Source organism: Pleurotus ostreatus (assembly GCF_014466165.1).
Source record: "Pleurotus ostreatus strain PC9 chromosome Unknown scaffold_6, whole genome shotgun sequence".
Lineage (NCBI taxonomy): Eukaryota > Fungi > Basidiomycota > Agaricomycetes > Agaricales > Pleurotaceae > Pleurotus > Pleurotus ostreatus.
Window position 1 is genome coordinate 1,697,859 of NW_023503161.1, and position 20,473 is coordinate 1,718,331.

General features: G+C 49.4%; 6 protein-coding genes across 6 annotated transcripts; all 6 read right to left on the reverse strand.

Moving 5' to 3' along the window:
* Positions 1-985: 985 nt before the first annotated feature.
* PC9H_008820 (uncharacterized protein) lies at positions 986-1,799 on the reverse strand (the record flags this gene model as incomplete). The annotated part of the gene is made up of 3 exons (XM_036778327.1): positions 986-1,195; positions 1,251-1,468; positions 1,508-1,799. 3 exons carry the CDS (start codon positions 1,797-1,799, stop codon positions 986-988), a joined length of 720 nt encoding a protein of 239 aa, XP_036629755.1.
* A 462-nt stretch (positions 1,800-2,261) lies between these two features.
* On the reverse strand, positions 2,262-2,818 carry PC9H_008821 (uncharacterized protein; the record flags this gene model as incomplete). Its single annotated transcript, XM_036778328.1, is given in 3 exon segments — positions 2,262-2,555; positions 2,569-2,681; positions 2,734-2,818. The coding sequence occupies 3 exon segments, from the start codon at positions 2,816-2,818 to the stop codon at positions 2,262-2,264; spliced, it is 492 nt and encodes a 163-aa protein (XP_036629756.1).
* A 210-nt stretch (positions 2,819-3,028) lies between these two features.
* Positions 3,029-6,626, reverse strand: PC9H_008822 (uncharacterized protein; the record flags this gene model as incomplete). Its single annotated transcript, XM_036778329.1, has 3 exons — positions 3,029-4,999; positions 5,050-6,395; positions 6,449-6,626. The coding sequence occupies 3 exons, from the start codon at positions 6,624-6,626 to the stop codon at positions 3,029-3,031; spliced, it is 3,495 nt and encodes a 1,164-aa protein (XP_036629757.1).
* A 592-nt stretch (positions 6,627-7,218) lies between these two features.
* PC9H_008823 (uncharacterized protein) lies at positions 7,219-7,561 on the reverse strand (the record flags this gene model as incomplete). Its single annotated transcript, XM_036778330.1, has 3 exons — positions 7,219-7,286; positions 7,350-7,436; positions 7,489-7,561. The coding sequence occupies 3 exons, from the start codon at positions 7,559-7,561 to the stop codon at positions 7,219-7,221; spliced, it is 228 nt and encodes a 75-aa protein (XP_036629758.1).
* An 834-nt stretch (positions 7,562-8,395) lies between these two features.
* PC9H_008824 (uncharacterized protein) lies at positions 8,396-10,815 on the reverse strand (the record flags this gene model as incomplete). The annotated part of the gene is made up of 10 exons (XM_036778331.1): positions 8,396-8,765; positions 8,816-8,992; positions 9,060-9,243; positions 9,293-9,503; positions 9,560-9,707; positions 9,755-9,863; positions 9,915-10,125; positions 10,181-10,261; positions 10,315-10,395; positions 10,456-10,815. The coding sequence occupies 10 exons, from the start codon at positions 10,813-10,815 to the stop codon at positions 8,396-8,398; spliced, it is 1,932 nt and encodes a 643-aa protein (XP_036629759.1).
* Positions 10,816-13,877: 3,062 nt separating this feature from the next.
* Positions 13,878-19,951, reverse strand: PC9H_008825 (uncharacterized protein; the record flags this gene model as incomplete). The annotated part of the gene is made up of 13 exons (XM_036778332.1): positions 13,878-13,910; positions 14,060-14,158; positions 14,210-14,530; positions 14,589-14,759; positions 14,815-15,235; positions 15,302-15,816; positions 15,870-16,237; positions 16,291-16,729; positions 16,755-17,145; positions 18,272-18,763; positions 18,814-19,054; positions 19,107-19,728; positions 19,787-19,951. 13 exons carry the CDS (start codon positions 19,949-19,951, stop codon positions 13,878-13,880), a joined length of 4,278 nt encoding a protein of 1,425 aa, XP_036629760.1.
* Positions 19,952-20,473: the final 522 nt, after the last annotated feature.

Here is a 20,473-nt window from a genome sequence, read left to right on the forward strand (position 1 = left end):
CGTTCCTTTTCGCTCCCTTTCCTTTCCACTTCCTTTCCACCCACTCCTTTCGCATCCGAGCCGCGTCTGGTGACTCCGGAGTCTTCCCGCACTTCGGACACTTTGGACTCGCTCGGACACTTTGGACTCGCTCGGACTCATCTATACTCTTCGGGGCTCGTCCGGGTTACCTCTATCCTTTTCCCCCACTTCATTACTCTTCGCCCTTACTTCCCCAAGTCGCTGGCACGACTCCTGTGCATTTACCCTCCACTTCATTATCACATGTTTCCTTGTACCTTGTGATATTTGTTCGGACTTGTGGCTGGTGTACTGTACAGTTACCCTTCATTCCTCCCACGCTACTACAGTATATACTTCGCTTCCTAGCATGGAGAATCCCCATCCTGTTCTCTTTGGATTCTCCCTCTGCTAGGTGAGCAGCTCTCTCATGTATTGTAGTTAGTCTTATTCATTTCTTTGGATTCTCCCTCTGCTAGGCCTGCGCTGTCGGCCATCTTGAGGTTGCCCTTACAGTAAGGGCGAAGAGTAATGAAGTGGGGGAAAAGGATAGAGGTAACCCGGACGAGCCCCGAGGAGTATAGACGAGTCCGAGCGAGTCCGAAGTGTCCGAGACGAGTCCGAGCGAGTCCAAAGTGTCCGAAGTGCGGGAAGACTCCGGAGTCACCGGACGTGGCTCGGATGCGAAAGGAGTGGGTGGAAAGGAAGTGGAAAGGAAAGGGAGCGAAAAGGAACGAAGGGGAATGAAGGGAATGTAGGTAAGAGTCCATGGAATGAAGGAAAGGAGAGAAAATAGGAGTGTCCCCTTACATCGAGCCAGCAGGTCCTGAGCTATCTCCTTTCAGCCCGCTGCTACTCATGAACGGGAAAAGGATATAAAGTATAGGAATCCCTCCCTGCTAATTTGCATGGATAGTGATCAACAAAAGTATGCAATAACACTGAGAATTCTGATCAATTAGACAACAAATTGTTTGAAAGCTTCTTAGCATTGAAGAATGACCTGCTGGTTATCAAGAGGCTTCATGCCTTCACTAAACCTGCGATTGGGGCGGGGGAGGTCAGGAACATGCCTGGTGACGATTGTAGGAGAGAGGGGGTATTGTCCTTGTGCAACACACTGAGACAGTTGTTTGGTGACTGGAATCTTGAAGAAACTGGGAGCTGTCCCAATCATGATTATTCCTGAGATGATCTATACCGAAGAATGAGTTGATGATGCCCAGAATTGGGTAAATGTGCAGGCTTACCTTGCTGTCCAGTTTCTCAAGTCCCGCTGTCAGCCTCCGAAGGTTGTTAGTTGGGAAGGCTGCAATGGCCTCTGTGATGAGTTGAGCGTGTGGGTCTGCACCACTGTAGAACCTTTTATCCCCCTGGATGAGGAGGATAATATCATTGGCTGATCGATCAATGATGCAGATGTCAGGCTTTGCATACTTTGTCTCCCCACAAACAAGGAGGTGCAATTCTTTGCATGTGTGAAATGCTCAAGGGAGATGGATGTAACCAAGGGAATGAAAGAGGAGTATAGCAAAATTGTCGACTGTGGACTCATCAGGCTCCGAAGGGAGCATGGCAAGATCCAATTGGGTTAGGAGATTGTATACTCTTTCATCAACTGCGTCGTCGGTGTCAAGGGCAGTGAGAAAGTCCTGGCTGACAGCAGGAGGAGGCAAGGGGACCACGCCGAAAAATGTTGCAGCGTCCTGGAAAGTTATTTGTATGTTATAGGCATTTAATTCGTTCATAGTCCACTCATTCCCGGATTTCGCAGACCGAATCATGTTGCCGTTGGCCATCGTGGCTGAACGTTTTGAACATTGTGGTGGTTTGAAGACAAGTGATAACAAATTGAATATTCATACAAGCCTAGTCATGTCACATGCACATGCGCGTGATAACATACGTATGTTACGAGGTAAACCCGTCCTTGTCACCTTCCTCTGCCGATGAGAGATGCAACAAGAGACGATGGATTTGTGTTTGCCTCCACTACTACTAGAAAGTTGTACATCTACGGTAGATACAGATAACAAGTATTTGGCATTTTACACTTCCTCCTCTTCTTCGTCGCCTGAAACCTCGCCGTTCTCTTGCTCGGCCTTACGCATGATTTGTTCCAAATCTTGTTCTGGGAATGTATAATTCACAGTAACTGCTTACCTTCATCTTGACGACCAGCGATCCTCCTTGCTCTTCGATCGTACTCTGGATGGCTTCGATTGCGCGCTCCAGGCGCTCCACAGCAGCGTACTACTCACCTATTCTGTTAACATTAATTTGAACGCATCGTATGGATGTCCGTATTTCCGACCAAGGGGCCAGGCGATCTGTTCATATAGTCTCTCGAGCTTGTCTTCCTCGTTCGGGCTGCCCTTGTAGCCGCCAGTAGCTGCACCCGAGGGGGCGTCTTCTTCGCCATCTTCGCCATCGCCAGAGGACTTGCCCTTGCAGGATCTTTTGGATTCTTTTTTGTCGCCTTCGGCGTCTATTTCGGCGTGCGCTTCAGCGGCATCGATAGCAGGAGTAGCGGTGTTGGGGGCGGCATGAATCGTCTGATACAGTGACTTTTAAGGCAACGTGCCGCATGATCGAGGCGACTGTCTTTGATTTCATGTACCGTTCTTCGCATTTTGTGATATCCTCTGGCGAAACGCGACGTTTTGATAGATCAATATAACCTGAGAAAGCGAGTCAAGAATAATTGTGTGATGATAAGACAGTAATCGGTACCCTTTTCTTTATCTACCCTCAGGACGACGACGACCTCCAGAAAAGGAGGGCGCAACGGTCGCATCATACAAAGGTCCCACGACATAAACGGAAGAAAGAAGTTAAAGCTTTCTACTCCTTGTCGGCTCAAAGTTCATCGAATCACTCTTCCGAGGATACTTGTTAATAATCCATGAATTCCGTATTTTATGTTGAATATAAAAGAGTGTGCTGTAAAAACTACGATTAGGGAATGTCTGACCGAGGTATATGAAAAGCAACAACGAAAACATAACATAAGGAAAGCTAGTAGGACCTAACCCACGGCGTCCACTACGTATAATACCTGTTGCGGCCTTACAAACAACCCTCTCGCCTCCGCGGTTGATAGATCAGAGGCTGCAGGGGAGGCACTGCGGAACCGCTTTGCCCGGTCTACGCTCAACTGATCACCCTCCCTCTTCAAAAAACCTTTGTCTTTCACCGTCCCGAAACCACCACTGCTGCTCAAGCCTTCAGTTCTCCGCCGACGAGCCGCTCTGTCATCTCCGTAGTCCCACTCTGAACCGTTTGTCCCATTGATCTCGAAATAACGCACGCCGCCCCACGTCCCATCGTGCCACTGTCTACCTTCACCATCCAATGGCTCAACTTCGTCTCCCCAGTTTTCACCGAAAGGCACCTCAACGCCTACCCAAGGGCCAAATTCACCCTCCACTTCGCCAATGTAACGCGCATAAGCCTTGAAACGTTTACGCTTGGAAGAGATGATGCATGGGATACCGATGCCCAACGTGTCGCCCTTCGGGACTGTAGAAAGGGGACCATTCGCTGGCTGAGGAGAGGTGACAGACGTGTCAGACGGTTCTTCGTTAGACCGACCAGCGGATGAAGCGACTGTCGGTGTGATGGTATCCGTTGATCCTTTACGCTTCAGTGTCATAGTGCTGCCTGTTGATTTCGTGCTATCGGTTTTCTTGTGTTCTGGGACGACAGGGGTGGTAGCTTTGCCTTTGCCTTTTGAAGCTACAGAGCGGATGGATGACGCGGAGGAGACAGGGCGTTGAGTGTTGTTCCTCACAGTAGCGAGGGGAGTCTTGCGCTCCTGGGTTGTAGTGGCGGGCTTGCGCGGCGTTGTTGCAGTCTTCCGAGATGCAACAGTCGAAACAGTCGAGGCAGTTGATCGGACAGACGTAGATCTTGTCGAGCTGACAGACCTGACAGAGGGAGCAATCGATGGTGGTCGTCTAGCTGAGCTCGGGCTTAGCTTAGCTGGATCGATAGATGGGACGGGAGGACGTCTGACGGCCTTTGAAGGTGTTGTAGATATTGTAGAGACGGTGGATGCCACAGATGTCCTCCTGGATCTAGGGGATGTAGTTGTAGACGCGGTGGTTTTAACACTAATCGTAGAGGCATTCGACGTCCGACGCGACCGTGAAATAGCAGTATTCGCTGTCTTGAATGTGCCAGACCCGTCACTCGTTGCACTAGAAAGACTAGAAGTGGGCCTGACAGGCCGTAAGTTGGATGGCCCAGCGGAGCTTCGAGTGGAAGCCACGGTAGAGGTCCGCGTTCGTATGGATGAGACAGACGATTTGGGCTTCAAGTCCGACGTCGTCGTTCGAGATAATATACTGCGCCTGCTAGCAGCCGAAAGGGGGCGGACAAGGGTCTTGGGCAGAGGCGTAGAAGGGGTGGTTGATTGCTCCGACGGTTGATCGTCCAGATCTCCCGAATCTGATTGGGGAGGGGATACGCTAAGCACATTTTCGGTGGGTGGTGTAAGCTTGGAATCGGGGCGAGGGTCGGAAACTTTGCGTCGGATAGTACTGTTGACATCGACACTCGCCTTCGACACAGTGCTTCTCGCCATTGACCGTACAGAGCCACCAGACGAAATCGGTTCTCGCAGAGTGGAGGTAGTTCCACGTTTGGGTGAAGTCGCTTTGTTCAGGACGCTAACACGCATTGAATGCATACTGCCCGTATCGGATTCCTGATCGAGCTTGGGTCTCAGACTGTTGCGATACACTGTATGACGCTGTGCTGGAGCATTGAGATCGTCAACAGCAACATCGAGTTCATCTGCGATTTCCTTCACGGCCCAACCCTCTAATTGGTCGAATCCACCGTCCTGTCGTATGGTGAGCCACCGCTTCTTGATGTACCGTAGAACGTCCATTCGCGTATCGTCGACTTGAATACGGATATGGGAGGTTTCGGACAGCATCACTTGATCCTGTTCAGTGGGGTGCAGATGAAGAAGCACCGCGGAGACCAATGTCTGCAAAGAAGGTTAGAGATAGACAAGAAGGGTATGGCGTTCGTGCTTGCCTGATACAACAAGGCTGCGTTCTTGTCGTTGACGCCTCTCTTGATTGCAGACATAATCCAATCTATTCTCTCGCCATCTTCAAACCTCACTCCGTCGTTCTCCATCATCTCCATCCAATCCTGCTGAGAGAAGCACTCCTCTGGTTTCCCCGCAAGACAGTCATCGATGCCCTTCCTTGCAGCAAGGATCATATCCCTGACGGTGTCCGCCCATGAATCAATGACGGGGTTGAGCTTGATGAGGGCGTGCTCGGCGGCGAAAAGGAGCGCGAAAACATTCTGAGGAGTGGTTCGTTTGCCGACGCCTTTGAGCGCAACATCTCTGAGGCGTTGAGGAAGCGAAGCAAATTCTGTTGTGCACCACCCTTCTCCGAAGAGCCCGACCAAGGCCCGACGTGCTCCGCGCTCAAGATGGGGATTTTTGACGTCGTCGGCCAAAGCGAATTCGAGGATTCGAGGAGCACGACGAGCGCACTGTCGACACCGACATCCTCCTGTGCCCCACTTGCTGCCGGTAAGTCGTTCGTATTCGGAGAATTCTAGGAAGGCGTGAAAGAGACCATGCATCATCTCTTGGACTATCCGAGCCTGTATCTCATCGTACAGTGTCTGGATAGAGAGGTAAAGGGCTGCGCGCATTATTTGTAGACCGGTGTCCAGGTCGTAGGAACGATGAGAGAAAACCAGAGTCCCAGTATAGATAAATCCAAGTGTGAAATGAAGGGAGGCAGGCGTGAAAGGAGGAGACGGTAATTGAAGTGTCAGTGGTTCGCCAGGGCGATGTTTGGGAGCACTGGGCCACGACACCAACGCGTTGTGAAAGTAACTTGAACGTGAGATGAGTATGAAGCGATGAGAAGAAAACACAGCGGTCGAGTCTTCGTGATGCGAAGTCGAGAATGTCCCAGTGAGCGCTAAACGAACATCTGAGTACAGTCTGGATCGCCACATGAATACCAGGTCTTTGCGCAATTTGTCCATGCGCAATTCTTCAGCGTCGCCCTCATCTCTGCTTTCGGCCGAGTCGAAGAGAAATTCGAATGCTTCTCCCATGCCTTTACCGGTGTAAAGGTACTCGAGCTCGTTCGAAAAGAGTGTGGGGTTGATTGAAGTGCTCAATCGCAATACCGTTCCTGGCGCGACGGACGGAGCAGGGGAGCCTGTCCTATAAGGAGAAGGTGACCTCGGAACGCCTGGCGTCTCGAGGCCAAGAGAAAGTGAAAGGGCGGATGCGGTAGGATAGCCACCGTTGGGCGAAGAGGAGTATGGTAGTGGTGAAGAAGCATTTGGTCTGAAGGAGAAATATCGATTCTGAAAGCTTGGGGGTGCTCGAGCGTAAACGATGGCTAGATTGTAGATGCTTGGAAGGTAGAATATGTGGACGTGATGAGTAACGTACCTTTATGCCCCCATACCTCTTCCGTTGCTGGCTGGTCGTCGTCTTCAGCGCCGAGCGTCCAAACAACGTCGGGGAACCTGTCTTTCGCAAGGTGGAAGAGACTTTCGAGGTCGTGTTGCCAGACGGAGGTCGAGTTGATGGTGGCTTCTTGGAGGGCAGGGGGCGAGTCTGTTGCCATTTCTACCAGGCGTCGCCGTCGCTCGTGGCGATGGCGAGGTCAGTCGGGGGCGTGGACGACGGGGACGATAGCGACGACGATTGTTGAGTTGCAGCGCAAAACACACGAGGCTAACTTCTAAACAAGGAATATCCCACGTGATCGGGCGTTTCTTGGCAACTCTTCGGCGACTTCTGGCGACTCTCTCACTTTATAATCAATGGACAGCTCAAATAGTTCATAAGTATGTACATAGCGTCGTCGGTGAGTCTTGGTCACTGGGAATCCTCACATACTCATGTTCTTTTTACCGTTTCAACTCAGACAATTTCATCGCCTTCATGGCCCATGGGGAACTCGAGGGAGGCGAATCTCATCATCTTGAACAATTTCCCGAGCCTGGCACTATGCTCCCCGGACCCAAGGAAACAAGGTAAAAGGACTCGGCTAAGGAGCGGGATGACCTTTTGTCTTGAATATGGCCGGCTCGGTGCACTGAATTCCCACTCTCTATTCCCCGCTAACAAACTAATAATATTTCTTAGCCTCTACTCCCTCCCGACGGCTCCAAGACTCCAATTCCCTCCCAAATCTGTCGCTTGGCCTCTAAGCATCACTTCTCGATCTGGTCGCTGCTCTTCTCCGCTGTGTACTTCTGATATATGAATTGTTTCGCTAATTCTTAGAATATCCGTCAGAGGTCAGGACACCTAGAATATCCCCTTCGTAGAACTCGCCACGGACCTTCGTTGGCAGAGGGAATAACTGCGTCGACTCTCTCTTCAGCGGTATACTTCTGGTATATGAATCGCTTTGCTGTGTGGCCTGATCCTGAGCCGGTACGTCAGAACACCTTGGACACTCCCTTCGAAGAGACCCCTACCATCGACGGGGAGAGCGACAGCGAACGCGGCTGCAAACAAAGACGCGAACACTGCGAGCTTCTTTGGGACCATCGTGTGCAAAGCAATGAGGACGAACGGTAGATTTGAATCTCAAGGCTGAGGGTCGAGGGTCGAACGAACGATAGTCATCGGGGGCACAAACTTCTGCTTAAATAGCCCGCTGCGCTGCTCTACTTCGCCGAATCGGATCTTCCCAATGTCTCGCTTTGAAAACGAGGGTGCTCGACCATAATTCCCCGCTGCTTCCTTCTAGCTCCGTCTATCAAGAGTTATGAGTAATGAGTAAGAAATTCATAGTATCAAAATCTCAGGATATCCACTTATCTGATCCCTTTCTCGCTTTAGAGCTTCGAATATCTTCTTTTGGTGTCCTTTCACCCATTCCTCGGGTTCCAAAGCGGGAACCCTCTGCTTTGCTTCCCACTGATTCCAGCTCGGTCTGTCAAGAGTTGTCACCGGTGAGTAACATGAAATCGAAATCTTGGGATAAATAAAGATTTCATTCATCTCCAGATGATCTTTATGAGGGGCCTCACTGGACAAAAATACTTTGTCTTTGAGGAATGCACTTTGGAATGACATTCGGAAATCTCCGATTCAACTTCGCAACTTTGCACTTTGACTTTGAAACTCACGCAACCTTTGCAACTTTGAAATTGAACTTTGAAACTTTGAAATTGAACTTTGAGACTTTGAAATTGAACTTTGAGATTTTGCGATTGAACTTCGTGATTGGACTAGGAGATTTCTAAATTTGGAAATTCAACTTTGAAACTTCGACTTTGCAACACTGAAATCGGAACTTTGCAACATTGCCAACATTGCAGTACTACAGGCAGAATATATATATACATAAATTACACAACGATTCCTCGATAAGTCTATCTAATTATCTGTAGCAATCATCTCACAAGTGAGTTCAGCATCAGCAACTGTGCACCCGTCAATCTCCTGATCCGACTTAACTGCTGATCGGTGACGCTTGCCCAACTCCTGGTCCTGTAGAAGGGAACCAAGGACCAACCGCTTGTCCACAGAGATCCGCCGACGCTTCATCTTCCCTGATGCAGAGTCATCTTCGTTGTCACCATTCCTGTTCTCATCTAACTCATCTTCAGCCCTCTTGCGTTTAAATGCCTTCGGGTTTGCAGTCTTTTGCTTCCCCGGTTGCAGATGCTGACGTCGACGAATACCCTGCTCAAGGCGGTCGCAAATGTATTCGCTGACCTGTGGATCGTTACGACAGAGGATGATTCTTCCTTATTGTCAGAAACAAAGACACCAGGAAATTACAAAGATACACACCGGTTGTGGCGGACATGTGCAATTCCACAATAGTCCAGTGGCCCGACGGCATAATCAATGCTGTAGTTGACAATGTAATCGAACAGCTGCTTCTTCTTCTCCTCTCGAGGAGCGGGAGTGACCTGAGGGGGTTCCTTGGCTGTTTTCTTCCCTTTCCCTTTTCCCTTTGATGTCGTACTATATATTAGATGAGCGTGAATGAGCATTGTTCAGGATACTCATGGCATGGAGTGTGGATGCTTACGAAGAAAACCCAGCAGGATATGTATTTGAGGGTAAGTTCGGCACCACACACCAAAAAGGTTTATCGGAGGTGTAGTAGAGAGTAGTCTCCAGCCAAGATTTGCGAAGCGAGTTTATTGGAAGAAAGAAAGGTTGATATGAGGTAACCGAAGGATGGAGGTAATTCGGGCGAGCTACAGCAATGCCTAAGTCATGTCAGTACTTGGTAATATGCAAGATGAGGTGATAACATACTTCGACGGTTGAAGTAGGCAACTAATGGGTTATCAACCCATAGCTTGCCTCCCTGAGCAACCCATGTATCTTTTCCAAAAATGAGGTCACCGAGGTTATGGTCTTTCTTGAGAGCGACCTGCAGAAATGTGGGCTCTACCAAGTCGAAGAACCCACTCTCAGGATTACGTTGACGAGGAACGGCCTCATTGCGGGCACTCGAGAACCACAACTTCAAGGTCCCACCATAAGTAGAGTTATTCAATATGATATTGCTAACAAGCGCACCATGAGATCCTGATACTGTGCTTGCAAACGCTTTGGAACAAGCACATTCTCCTTGCCGTGTACCGCAAGCCACTTCGTGTAGGCAAGGCGATCCTTGTTTCGCACTGAGATAAAGAACTTGCCTCGAAGAAAAGGCTTCACGAGACTCCTAAGAGTGTGTTGGTCAGTGTTCATGTGTATGAGAAACAGGCATACCAGACGTCGGTGTGCGCACGTGCAGCATGGCAGTAGAATGACTCTACAAAACGAGCAAAGCGAGAGGGATCATCAAATAGTTCCCTCTCAGTGAGAAGTGGTAGCAATCCTGGGAGACTCTCCGTTAGTACGGTGCTATGTGTATAAACAAAATACTTACCTGCACGATGCATAACCTCGGATATGGTATATACTCCAATCCCGACAAAAATTCCAGCAGCCTTCCGAATGATGTCAGAAGCCAGACCAGAACGGTCGCTGTCCGCTCGGTCCTCCGCCCAGTCGATGATCATGTTCAACGCAGGAACAAAATCGAAGTATATGTCGAGTAGGGGAGCAGGAAGGGTCTCTCTGGTACGCGAGTAGAATGTCTAGGCGTGTTGTCAATACAAGTCCGTGTAATATGGCCATGAATAACAGACTTACTCGGAATAAATTGTCGATGGTCAAGAAGGCCATGACATAGTCACCAAAGTCTAGTGCCATGCCAATCTTGAAGCCACGGTCCTGTCGAGACCATTAGAGCTCTGTGAGCAAAGATAATGGTATGAGGGCCTTACCTTCTTGTTCACCTTGGATATACTACCACGCCATTGTGATGAATCGTATACTTGAACGACGGTATGGGTGAGCATTTGGACCTGTAATGAAATGAGGTACAAAGAGTCAAGAATGCTATAAAGAATGAATAAGTCACACACCTGCATCCACCATTCTCCTGCAATAGACACATCTGAGCTCGACGAGTGAAATTGAAGAAGTACATTCCGTGGGTTAAATGTCACTCCAGTAAGGCGGAATGCAGCATCAACGATAGGAACGTTTACAGGAGGGTAGACGGGCTCTTGTGCAAAGCGTGGACCTCGCTTTACTTTGGAATCGGCGGCCAAGGGATAGGGAAGACCAGCTTTAGCAAGCACATGGGCTTTGGATGATTCTTGTTCTGCTTTGGACGCGTCGATGTGGATATCTTTGAGAAGGAGGTTGGAGTTGCCTTTGACGCTATTGAACCAGTGTTGTGCGAGCTTGCACGAAGATACGAGCTCGACGTACTCGGGCATGTTGAGGGACAGTAAAAAGCGAAGGAATAAACAACGCGACGCGACGCCGATCCGGATCAATTGAAGTCATGTGACTTACTCCTAATGCCGTGTGTGCACGCAAATGTTGTTTCCACAGTGGCAAACTTGCCACTAGGCCTTAGATATTTCATACATAGCATCTGTGGTATGTAAAATACTAAATTGTAACAGTCACAACTGTTAGACTACATAGCCCCCTTAGTAGAGGAACCGTTCTTTGCCAGACTTGTTTGTTTGTACATGTTTCACTCGGAAGTTCAGGCGCTGACAGAACCTGTCAGTAGCTGCCATTCTCCACCACCGCAGCCCATCCACACTCACTGTCTCCTCGCAGTGTATCCATCACATGTCGTCACACGAGCACTCGGAACACTGCTCTCAACGCTGCTCCTCACAACGTACCAGGGACCATAGTTCGATGGCGCTACTGTGGTATCCCCAAGGTTCGACGGTAATGATCGTGAGGCGGGATTTACATAGAGGGTGTCGAACTAGGACGTTTCGCAAGCACACTGTGTTCGGAAATGAACGGATGGCCCTGCGAGCGCAAGTAAGTAACTGTTAGCTCGATGTGTGATGCGAACTGACCTTGAACAAGGTGTTCATCCAGCAGTAGCTTGATCAGCAACCGCGGCGAGCCAGCAAAACATAGGGACGGCTTGGAGACGATATCGTGGCAGTCACTTAAATCTGTGAGTGCATCGCGTCATTGCTCGAGAAGATCGACGACGCTGAGTCACCATTTTGTCGCCGCTCGTCTGCTATCTAACCCTCAACACCAGTTCTTTACCATGCGCCTTTGCTGGGCTTCGTCCACAGATTCGGACAACCCCGACGGTTCATGCAAATGAGGAGGCGATGTTCTAGCGTTTGGGGAGGGCGCCATTGCTGTGGACTCTGAGAAAGAGTGGGCCAGCACGTCACTTGGTCCCAATAACTCAGCTACAAAAGCGAGCTGAGGTTCCTGTTGTGGTGGGTGAGTAATGGTCAGTTCAGAACACGACATGAGCCGACCTTGGAGGAGTTGTGGTAGCTCAATAGATACTTGTGGCAAACGAACCAACACTTTGCCAGTACGCCGTCTTGCGAGATGATCATGTACTGACCATGTCTCACTCCCCCATAGCCCACGCCATGCACACGCCGTCAGCGTGCAACTTCGTGAGATCTGTCCAGCGTGCATAGAAACCTGACCTACTATCTACTAGCGGCGACAAACAGCTACCTACAACTATGACCCCAACCTTCCTAGAAACTCTATCACTTCCCCAACTGCCCAAATCAAGTCTACGTGCGCTGAAACGTCCCAAAATGGTCTCGAACAACCACGCAACCCTTCACCCGCCGCTCCGTGAGTCCAAGTCGCGCGCAAGCCAGAATCGACCCCCGATTTTTCGACCTACATGTGTCAGATCGCGTCAGCAAGTCACAACCAAATTGCATGGACGAAAACGACAACGAGGCTCAAAAACGGCTAAACGGGTGAAGAGCGAACAAACACGACACAATTGCGCAGACAGATGGGGGCAGAGATTGAACGCGTAGGAGATAAGGAATACGAGGATGAGCTACCAGGTATGCACCTATTCATTCTCGTTTTCTCGGATCATGTGCTGACACTGCATTCGCACATTGTCGTAAGGTGGAACAGCGAATGTGGCGCGGCGGTCAATGAGAACAGCCAAAGGGTAACGACATTGACCTATCACCCCCATTCGTCCCGCCCGACTCAACTCAACGCTTCCTGTTGTAGCCACTAGCCGCTCGAGTGCGCGCAAGACGAGGGCCTCTTACCTAATACCACGAACCTCGATCGACCTCGACAGCCCAACAGCAGCGTCAACAACGCCTCCATCCCATTCCCACCACTCGCGCCGTCGTCGTTCCAAGAGCTGCGGGCTGCGAACGAGAAGGGGGGAGTTAGTGGGTTAGTGGGTTAGCGGGAGATGGTAAGGGAATAGGATGAAGGGGGACGAAGGGGGGAACGGGAAATGAAACGGGAACGAAAGCGAGCACGGGGAGATACAGAACGAGGGGAATACGGGAGGGGGGACACGAACGACACGCAGAACGACGACGACGATGGCGACGGAACGACCTACCTCCACCCCAAACACACGCCCACGCTCCCGCAGTGCCAGCGCAGGCGCTGCAGCCACGTGCTTGCATCCCGACTACAAGTGTGCTTGCCTTCGCACTGGCGTTGGTGTTCTCAGCGAGTCGCCGCAGCGTCAGGATGAGATCTGCGAAGGAGTGGGTTAGAGGGATGAGAAGGATCGGAGGGTTAGAGGTGTTGGAGGGGTTTCGTTTGTCGGCGTGGTTGGCTCCTTTACCTGTACATAGCCCGTCGTCTCGTCGTCTCGTGGACGAATAGAAGTAAATTGTGAGAGAGCAGACTTACCAGAGACGGTGGGGTGGTGAGTAGGTAATCTTCATCGTTTGGTGATGTCCCGCGTGTGTGCTTGCGTCCTTGATCTGTGTGTTCGTGCCCAGTAAGCCATGAGAGCGTGAGGTTTGCTGACAACTCATGTTTGTGTTTGTTTCAGATGGCGAACCTTTGTCGTTCGCTGGGACACATGGGACACATTTAATTGCTACTAATTTATGTAAAGTGTGTCTGAATACTGAATACGAATGCAAATGTGAATGTGACGATGCTGGTGTGTGTAGTACAGTGACTAGTGAAAATGTGAAGTACAGGGCATGAATGTAGCAGCATGGTATTTTCGTAACGAAGTGGTCGACAGGGCAGAGACAGTGATGTGCAGAGAATGTGCAACATGGATTATAAAATTACATAGCATGATGATAGCATATCAACACATATCAGTGAATCGTTCGCAAATGGTGCATGTGAAGAGTGGCAGGGAATGTAGCAGAAGTACAATAGTCCGAAATCTGATTGAATGAAGGATGAGCAGCAGGCGAGCAGGATGTAGAGTAGCAAATTAAGTCCAACGGATGGATAATGGACAAGAGCATTTATATCTGATTAAAACCATGGGCCTCATTGTTAAATGAGACAAGATGAGAATGGACGGCTAGGTCGAACTTCGTTGTAGTTGTATCATCGTCTGGAAGAGGGTGGGATAAGAGATTGCGGAGTTGTGGAGTATCAAAGATGTGAACATCGGAGGAACAAGCATGGAAGCTGAACATTGCATGCTGGTACAGATTGGATCAACGATCAATAATATTAAGCTGGTGACTTAAGGGAACATACATTGGATGGGACACCATCAGAGTTTCCTGAGTCCTCGCTGGAGCTGGCACCACCACGAGGTGGAGTTGCGCGACGTGGGATTGCACAGACAAACCGCATCTATGCAGGGGTAAGAGCAAGCACTTCAAGTAGAATTGAGTGGGAACGAACCTCAATTGCCCAGTTAGCATCAGTTGGAACAATATCTGAGCCTGTGCTGACTTGCAAGAACTGCTGAGCGCGGTATATTGGGTTCTCAGCTTCAGCGCGACGTCCCGCATCACTGACAAAGTCGGTCAAAGGATCCTCAGGCATTGGATGCCCCACACCACGCAGGTATCGTGCGAAATGGGAATGAAAGACTGCACCGATTGCTTCATCTTGAGGATTGTCAATAACATGGAGCTTGTCGATGAGTTGAGTGGGCGAATGAAGTTGACGGGCATCCATTAATACCAAGAGGGACTTAGTTGTCTGGGCATTCCCAAATGTCTAAGTACGGGAATGAGCATTTAAAACAATCAATCGATAATCAATAACAGCAACGCACATCGTTCAGCCGCATGTAAGGTGAGATACGGAGATTGAATCCTTCCGCAAATGCAGAGATCTCGGGCAGTGCCTTGATATGTTCGTTCGGCCCCGCAAGAAGGCACTTTGCATAAATGATGAGTGTCCAGTTCTGCCGCTCCTCTTCACTGGCATCACTTAAGAATGCGAGCTAGTCAAGTATATCAGATTGGTGAGCCTCATTTAGAGGAATATCATTCACTGACCGAGGAGGCGTTTAAATACGACATGACAACAGGGCGCAGCCGATTGTACTCTTCGCGGTTTGTGATATCGATGGGGGTGCTGGGATCCATGGGCCAAGCAAGGAGAGTATCAGCAATTTCAGAGTGTATTTTCTTGATGAATGTGGTGTCAATAAGGGTCGAAAAGTCTTGAATTGTGAGAAGAATGAGGAAGGGAGAAATCGGGCATGGGAGTGCAGCCATTGAAATCATATGAAGCGCACAGAGAGTTCCGTGAGCCTTGGCACGAGCTTGACGAGCCAACGTTGTGTGCTCAGGATTAGGGCGCAAAGCCCAAAGTGCAAAACCATCGTGGTTTTGCCAATAGCATGGGTCGTCAACTATCATCTTGATGGCTGATCGCAGCACGGCATGCTCGACACCATTACCCACACCTGAGCCCCTAGATAAAACCATTATAAGATGGCGATGCATGCAAATAAGCTAGACATTGAATATCACAGCTTACACTTGGAAGTGACAAATACCATGGGGGAGGGCGTCAAATGAAAACACCGCAACTTCAACCCCTTCTGAGAACACGAGTGTTGAAATGGGAATGCCTGAGTGGTGAGCAACAAGGCAATTGATAAGTGCCTGAGCAGCGTCTTTCTCTGTTGGTGCATTAATGTGTATTGCGGTGACAGCCTCTGGATGGGAGGAGCGCATGGTGCGGAGAATGGATGCTTGCCAAGCAAGCGGTGTAGAATGAAGAATGGCTGCGGAGCGAGTATCAATTGTTGGTCTGACATGGGCTGCTGAATCTGAGTCGCTGGAGTCCACGTTGATCACATTGGCAAGAAGGCGATGGCGAGTCGACCGGCGTAAAGTGCTAGGCTCATCGAGAGCAGGTGCAAGCTGGGATGAGGAACCTGCTGCTGCGTCAAACAGAGTATGAAATGCCTCGCCTCTATGTACAGACGACATCGGCAGAGCCTCTGGTACTGCTGAAATCGGTGTCGGGGGCATCGAGGTGTCAGATATCTGCAAGGCAAGAATTGCGTAAGCATAAAGATTATCCATGTTCAACAACTCACAGCGTCCATGGAAAGAAAGCCATCAGCTGAAAATTCATTGTCAGCGTCAACATCAGCATCGTCATCAGAAGCGGGATCAAAGAGACTCCAACTTGAAGAGGAACTTGTTCCTGTTTGCCTTGAGTTGAATGAGGATGAGGATGCAATAGGCTGCCGATACTCTTGAACAGAGGAAGTAGAGGAAACCGATGTTGCCCGATATCCAGGACACCCCCGAACACATGCTGCAGCAATGAAATCGTCGTCGTCCTTGTCTACTGGAGGTAGTGCACCCTTCTCTCGGAGACGATGGATGATGCGAAGGACAAAGCAGGGGTGTGGGTCTTCAGCCCCCGGAAGAGCAGGGCCCCGCATCAGGGAGCGTCCAGCTAGGAAAGCCGTGGTCAGATCCTTTCAGAGGCAGAGGAGAGTGTTAACTAACCGTAAAAGATAACTCGCAAGTCACGATCGGGATGCTTTTGTTTTGATGTCTTGATGAGTTTAGACAGCGTGATGTCATATCCAGGAAGCTTGCATTCATTTATTTTCTGGCCCTGCTGATTCTGATAGCCAAGCTGCAGTAAAGCGAATGGTGACTCAACGTAACGATTGGTGTCAGGAGAAAGAATGAAACCGGGAAAGGTGAGGTGGCGATTGATGGCATGTTGAACCAGTTCTCGATGTATGACCTGCCAAACTGGTTCGTTCGATTTAGCAGTGATAGTAATCTCAAGGGCCAAGTGGAAATGGCTGAGGGTGTCAATGAAGACATGGGAGTTTGTAGACGGTGACGTTAGTCTGAGCTCTGGAAGCCTGATATTTGAATCGTCCAACGCCGTAACACCCTTTGGCTGTTTTTTTATTAACACTGGTTGCTTATACTACACAAATTCAATTTGTACTCACTCCGTATGGAAGTAGAAGAATGAGAAACTTGTGTGTCTCAGGTAATCGTGATGTCGACGCAGTTGTTGTCGTTGTTGTCCGCTGGCCTTGTTGGAATTCACGAATGGTGCCAGCCTGCGAGGAGGGGTACATGCGATGCGATGGACCTGCCCTTGGCACACTGACTCGCAAAGATGATGCTGGAGTGCTGAAAGCTGCAGCCGTGGCTCGAGTACGACTGGCAGCTGCATGACTATGTCGTCGGTCATTTGTGGTCCCAGGAGCTAAGGGCTGCGAGGTCAGTGGTTCCCAGGCACTTGCAATAGGGCCAGAGATAAGCTCTGAGACTTGTGACTGTGGTGCGGAGGGAGGATTGCTAGGGTTAGTGCTGACCATGGAGGCACTCGAACGACTGAATCAACAGTAAGCCACAAGGTCTAAAATGTACACAGCAACACACCTTAGTGAGTGATGGGCTGACCATGGCCGCTCACAACCTGAATTGGCACATATAGATGCACCACTGAATCGGTCAGTAGGCTACAACGAGGATATCCATTAACTTTGTGAGAGAAGAGAAATAGATGTCACGCACTGGTCTGTACTCAGGACATCGCCCAGGAATTCCTCCCTTAGGAGGAGGGTTGGGGTGATCAGGGTGTGATGCCAAAGAGTCCCCACACCAGCATACTGGCTCTGGAGTGCGCTGCAAAAGGGCCTCCAATAAGATAACATTATTGAGTAAAACAAAGACGAACTGGGTCCTTGACATATTCTATACAATCCTCACAGGCAATGCAAGGTGGCCCAGGAGCCAGAGAACGAAGAAGGGACATAAATAAAGAAATGAGACGAAAGAGTGTGGGGGAAGAGACGAAGATAAGGCCAAAATGCTACGATGCTTCGATGTCAGAGGATCAGTGTGACACATGTGACACCTAGTGACATTTACCCTGTGTTCAACTTCGAGTAAGCTCTATGAGGCTGTGTGAATTAAGTACAAAAGATGGGATATACATTAATGGTATCATATAGGCCATCTCTGGGCAAAAAAGCTAAGCTGTAGCTATTGTGGTTGACCCAGAATGACGACCAATAGTTCAGTCACTTTGAGGTTTGGGGTCACATGTCTCAGGGGTCTAGTGTGACACTAGTGACAATCACTTCGCACTTCAGTCCAAGTAAGCTCTGTGAGGCTATGTAAATTAAGCACAAGAGATGGTATATACATTAATGGTATCATATAGGCTAGCTCTGTGCAAAAAAGCTAAGCTGTAGCTATTGTGGTTGATTCAGAATGACAACAAACAGTTCAGTTACTTTTGAGGTTTGGGGTCACATGTCTCAGGGGGTCGCTCAGTCGGCAGTCTACCTGCTGTATGATTCAGTGAAATACTACAGGAAACATATTTACACATATATTTAATGTGGAGATCCAAAGCAAGCGTCTACTAGCCATGTCGTGACTGCCATAGCAAGCGAACTGCTGAATTTGATAATCAAGTTCAGCTACTTGATTGTCACTGGCAAACGGACACTGAGGCTCTTCAACAGGCACATGGGATAAATGCTGTGGCTGATGGGTTAGGAAGGGATTTTCTCCTAACTCATCTGCGGGGTTATTGGAGTTATGATGAGCATGGATGACTGTATCATCAATGTCGGTCCAATCAATACCAAATTCTGCAATTTCTTCGGCTGAAAGCTCAACATCGTCCACTGAGGGACCATCTCCATCTCCCAGGCCACGCATGCCATTGTCCATCATGCCAAAGACAAACATGTCCTTTGGGCTTCGTTGTCGTTCACCCCGAACAGAGAGAATGTGAGTATTCCATGCCTCAGCCCAAGCAAGGGCGTCAGCATTCAGAGCATCAGAAAAGAGGTGGTGGAGAAGCCAGATGTGACCGTTCAGATTATGATTGAGCCCATCGTGAACCTCGAGGGCCTGGAAGAAGGCTTTCCACTTCTGGCCAAAGCCGAGTGTAACATCCCTCCATAGTCTTTCTATCCGGACATTGTGAACGCTTCTGTGGAATGAGTTTAGAATATATATAGACTGGAAGGATAACCAGCCTACCGGCCCCAAATATACGAGCCTCTCTCCACACCTTTTAGGGCCTCCATGAGTGCAGCAACAAGAACATTCTCGGTTCCATAATCGGCGCGTACCCGACTGGGTATACCGTGCACCTCAATGGCATCAATGAAGACATCAAGCACGGTTCGAGCAGTATTGTTGCTACTGACTTGAATGCCAACAACAAATCTTGAAAAGCCATCGACAAAAGCATGGATGACAAACTTCCATTGGATAAGCCCTAGCAGCACAAGTAAATCTTGGCTCACTCCAAAGGGAAAGAGCGTACAAACCATGCTGCCCATCATGATGCCATAGGGAGTTCGGGCCAGGGACATTGTAAACTCGACGTTCAATGCGTCTTGGACCAAACCCTGATGCTGGTGCACCATGGACACGGGCATAAGATGCTTGAATGCGAGAGCGGGGAATATGGTGGCCTAGGAATTTCAGATGGCCATCGATCATGCGGCGACCAAAGCCAGGGAAAGCATCCAGGATGTAGAGGACTATGCCGTCGAGCTCCTCATCATCAATGGCTGACACTGCACCGGTTGAGGAACGGTATACTCGTGCAATCGAGCCATCAGGCTGCTCATAATCAACGTAGACAGGTTCACCTGGCTCAGCTAATCCCTGCTCCAGAACTCGACGGCGAATAGTACGTGGATGGACATTGAATGTAGTAGCGAGATGGCTCGGTCCACGAAGCTCGAATGCAACTGCAAGTAGACCTGGATCAATTTCGATGCGTGGTCGGCCACGTCTACCTGTGCGAACGGTGGATGTGGTTGCAAAGAAGGGTTTATCAGCCAGATCTGCTGAGCGATGGGAAGCGTCCTCAAGGTGAGCAACCATGTCCTCAATACTACTTGAGATTATTCCTCGCTCTTCCGCAAGAAAGAGATGAGTATGCTATTCAATAGAATTAATCAGTCAGTATTATCGCTGTTGGTGTTGTAGCATAACATACCTGATTGAGCAAATGAAGTAAACGAAGACAGTGCCGTTTACGTTCATCAAGTCGAGCAGCATCACCACGTTGAGTGTTCAGATCAACAGTGACTGCTCGTTTGAGCTCTTCAAAGGCAAGGCGGATCGTCTCCACCGGCATAGGAATAGGTAGTTCACCATCCATGATGACGACTCGACGAGTGCTGTAACTCTGTTGAAGGTCGAAGTGTGTACTGAGGCTGGAGAGGCTGCCCAAGTCCAAGTTGCTGATTGAGGAGGTTGAATTCTGCTGGTTATATACTAGAGAATAGGAAGGATTATCGTGCTACACAACAGGCGAGCACCGGAAGAAACACGGTGTATGTCGGTGTATTTGTTGGTGACATATGAAGCTTAATCTGCCAGCTGGTACATTGCCGTGTAGCGTTCATCAAGGTGTCATAGCACCAAGTGGGACAAGCTCATTCGGGGAATAACAAGCTCAAGCTTGGGGGTGTTCCGATGTCCTTCCACGTCTTGTCCATGTCCGAAATTCAGGCAGGTGGATAATAGGTGGACATAAGCCCAAAGTCTTAGATTAGATGCTCAGTGGTTGTGGAACGCACGTCACAAAGTCGAAGCGGCAGAGTGAGAATTCAAAGTTGCAAAGTTAAAGTTGCAAAGTTCAAATTCCCACGAGTCAATCTACCAAAGTTGAAGTCAAGTT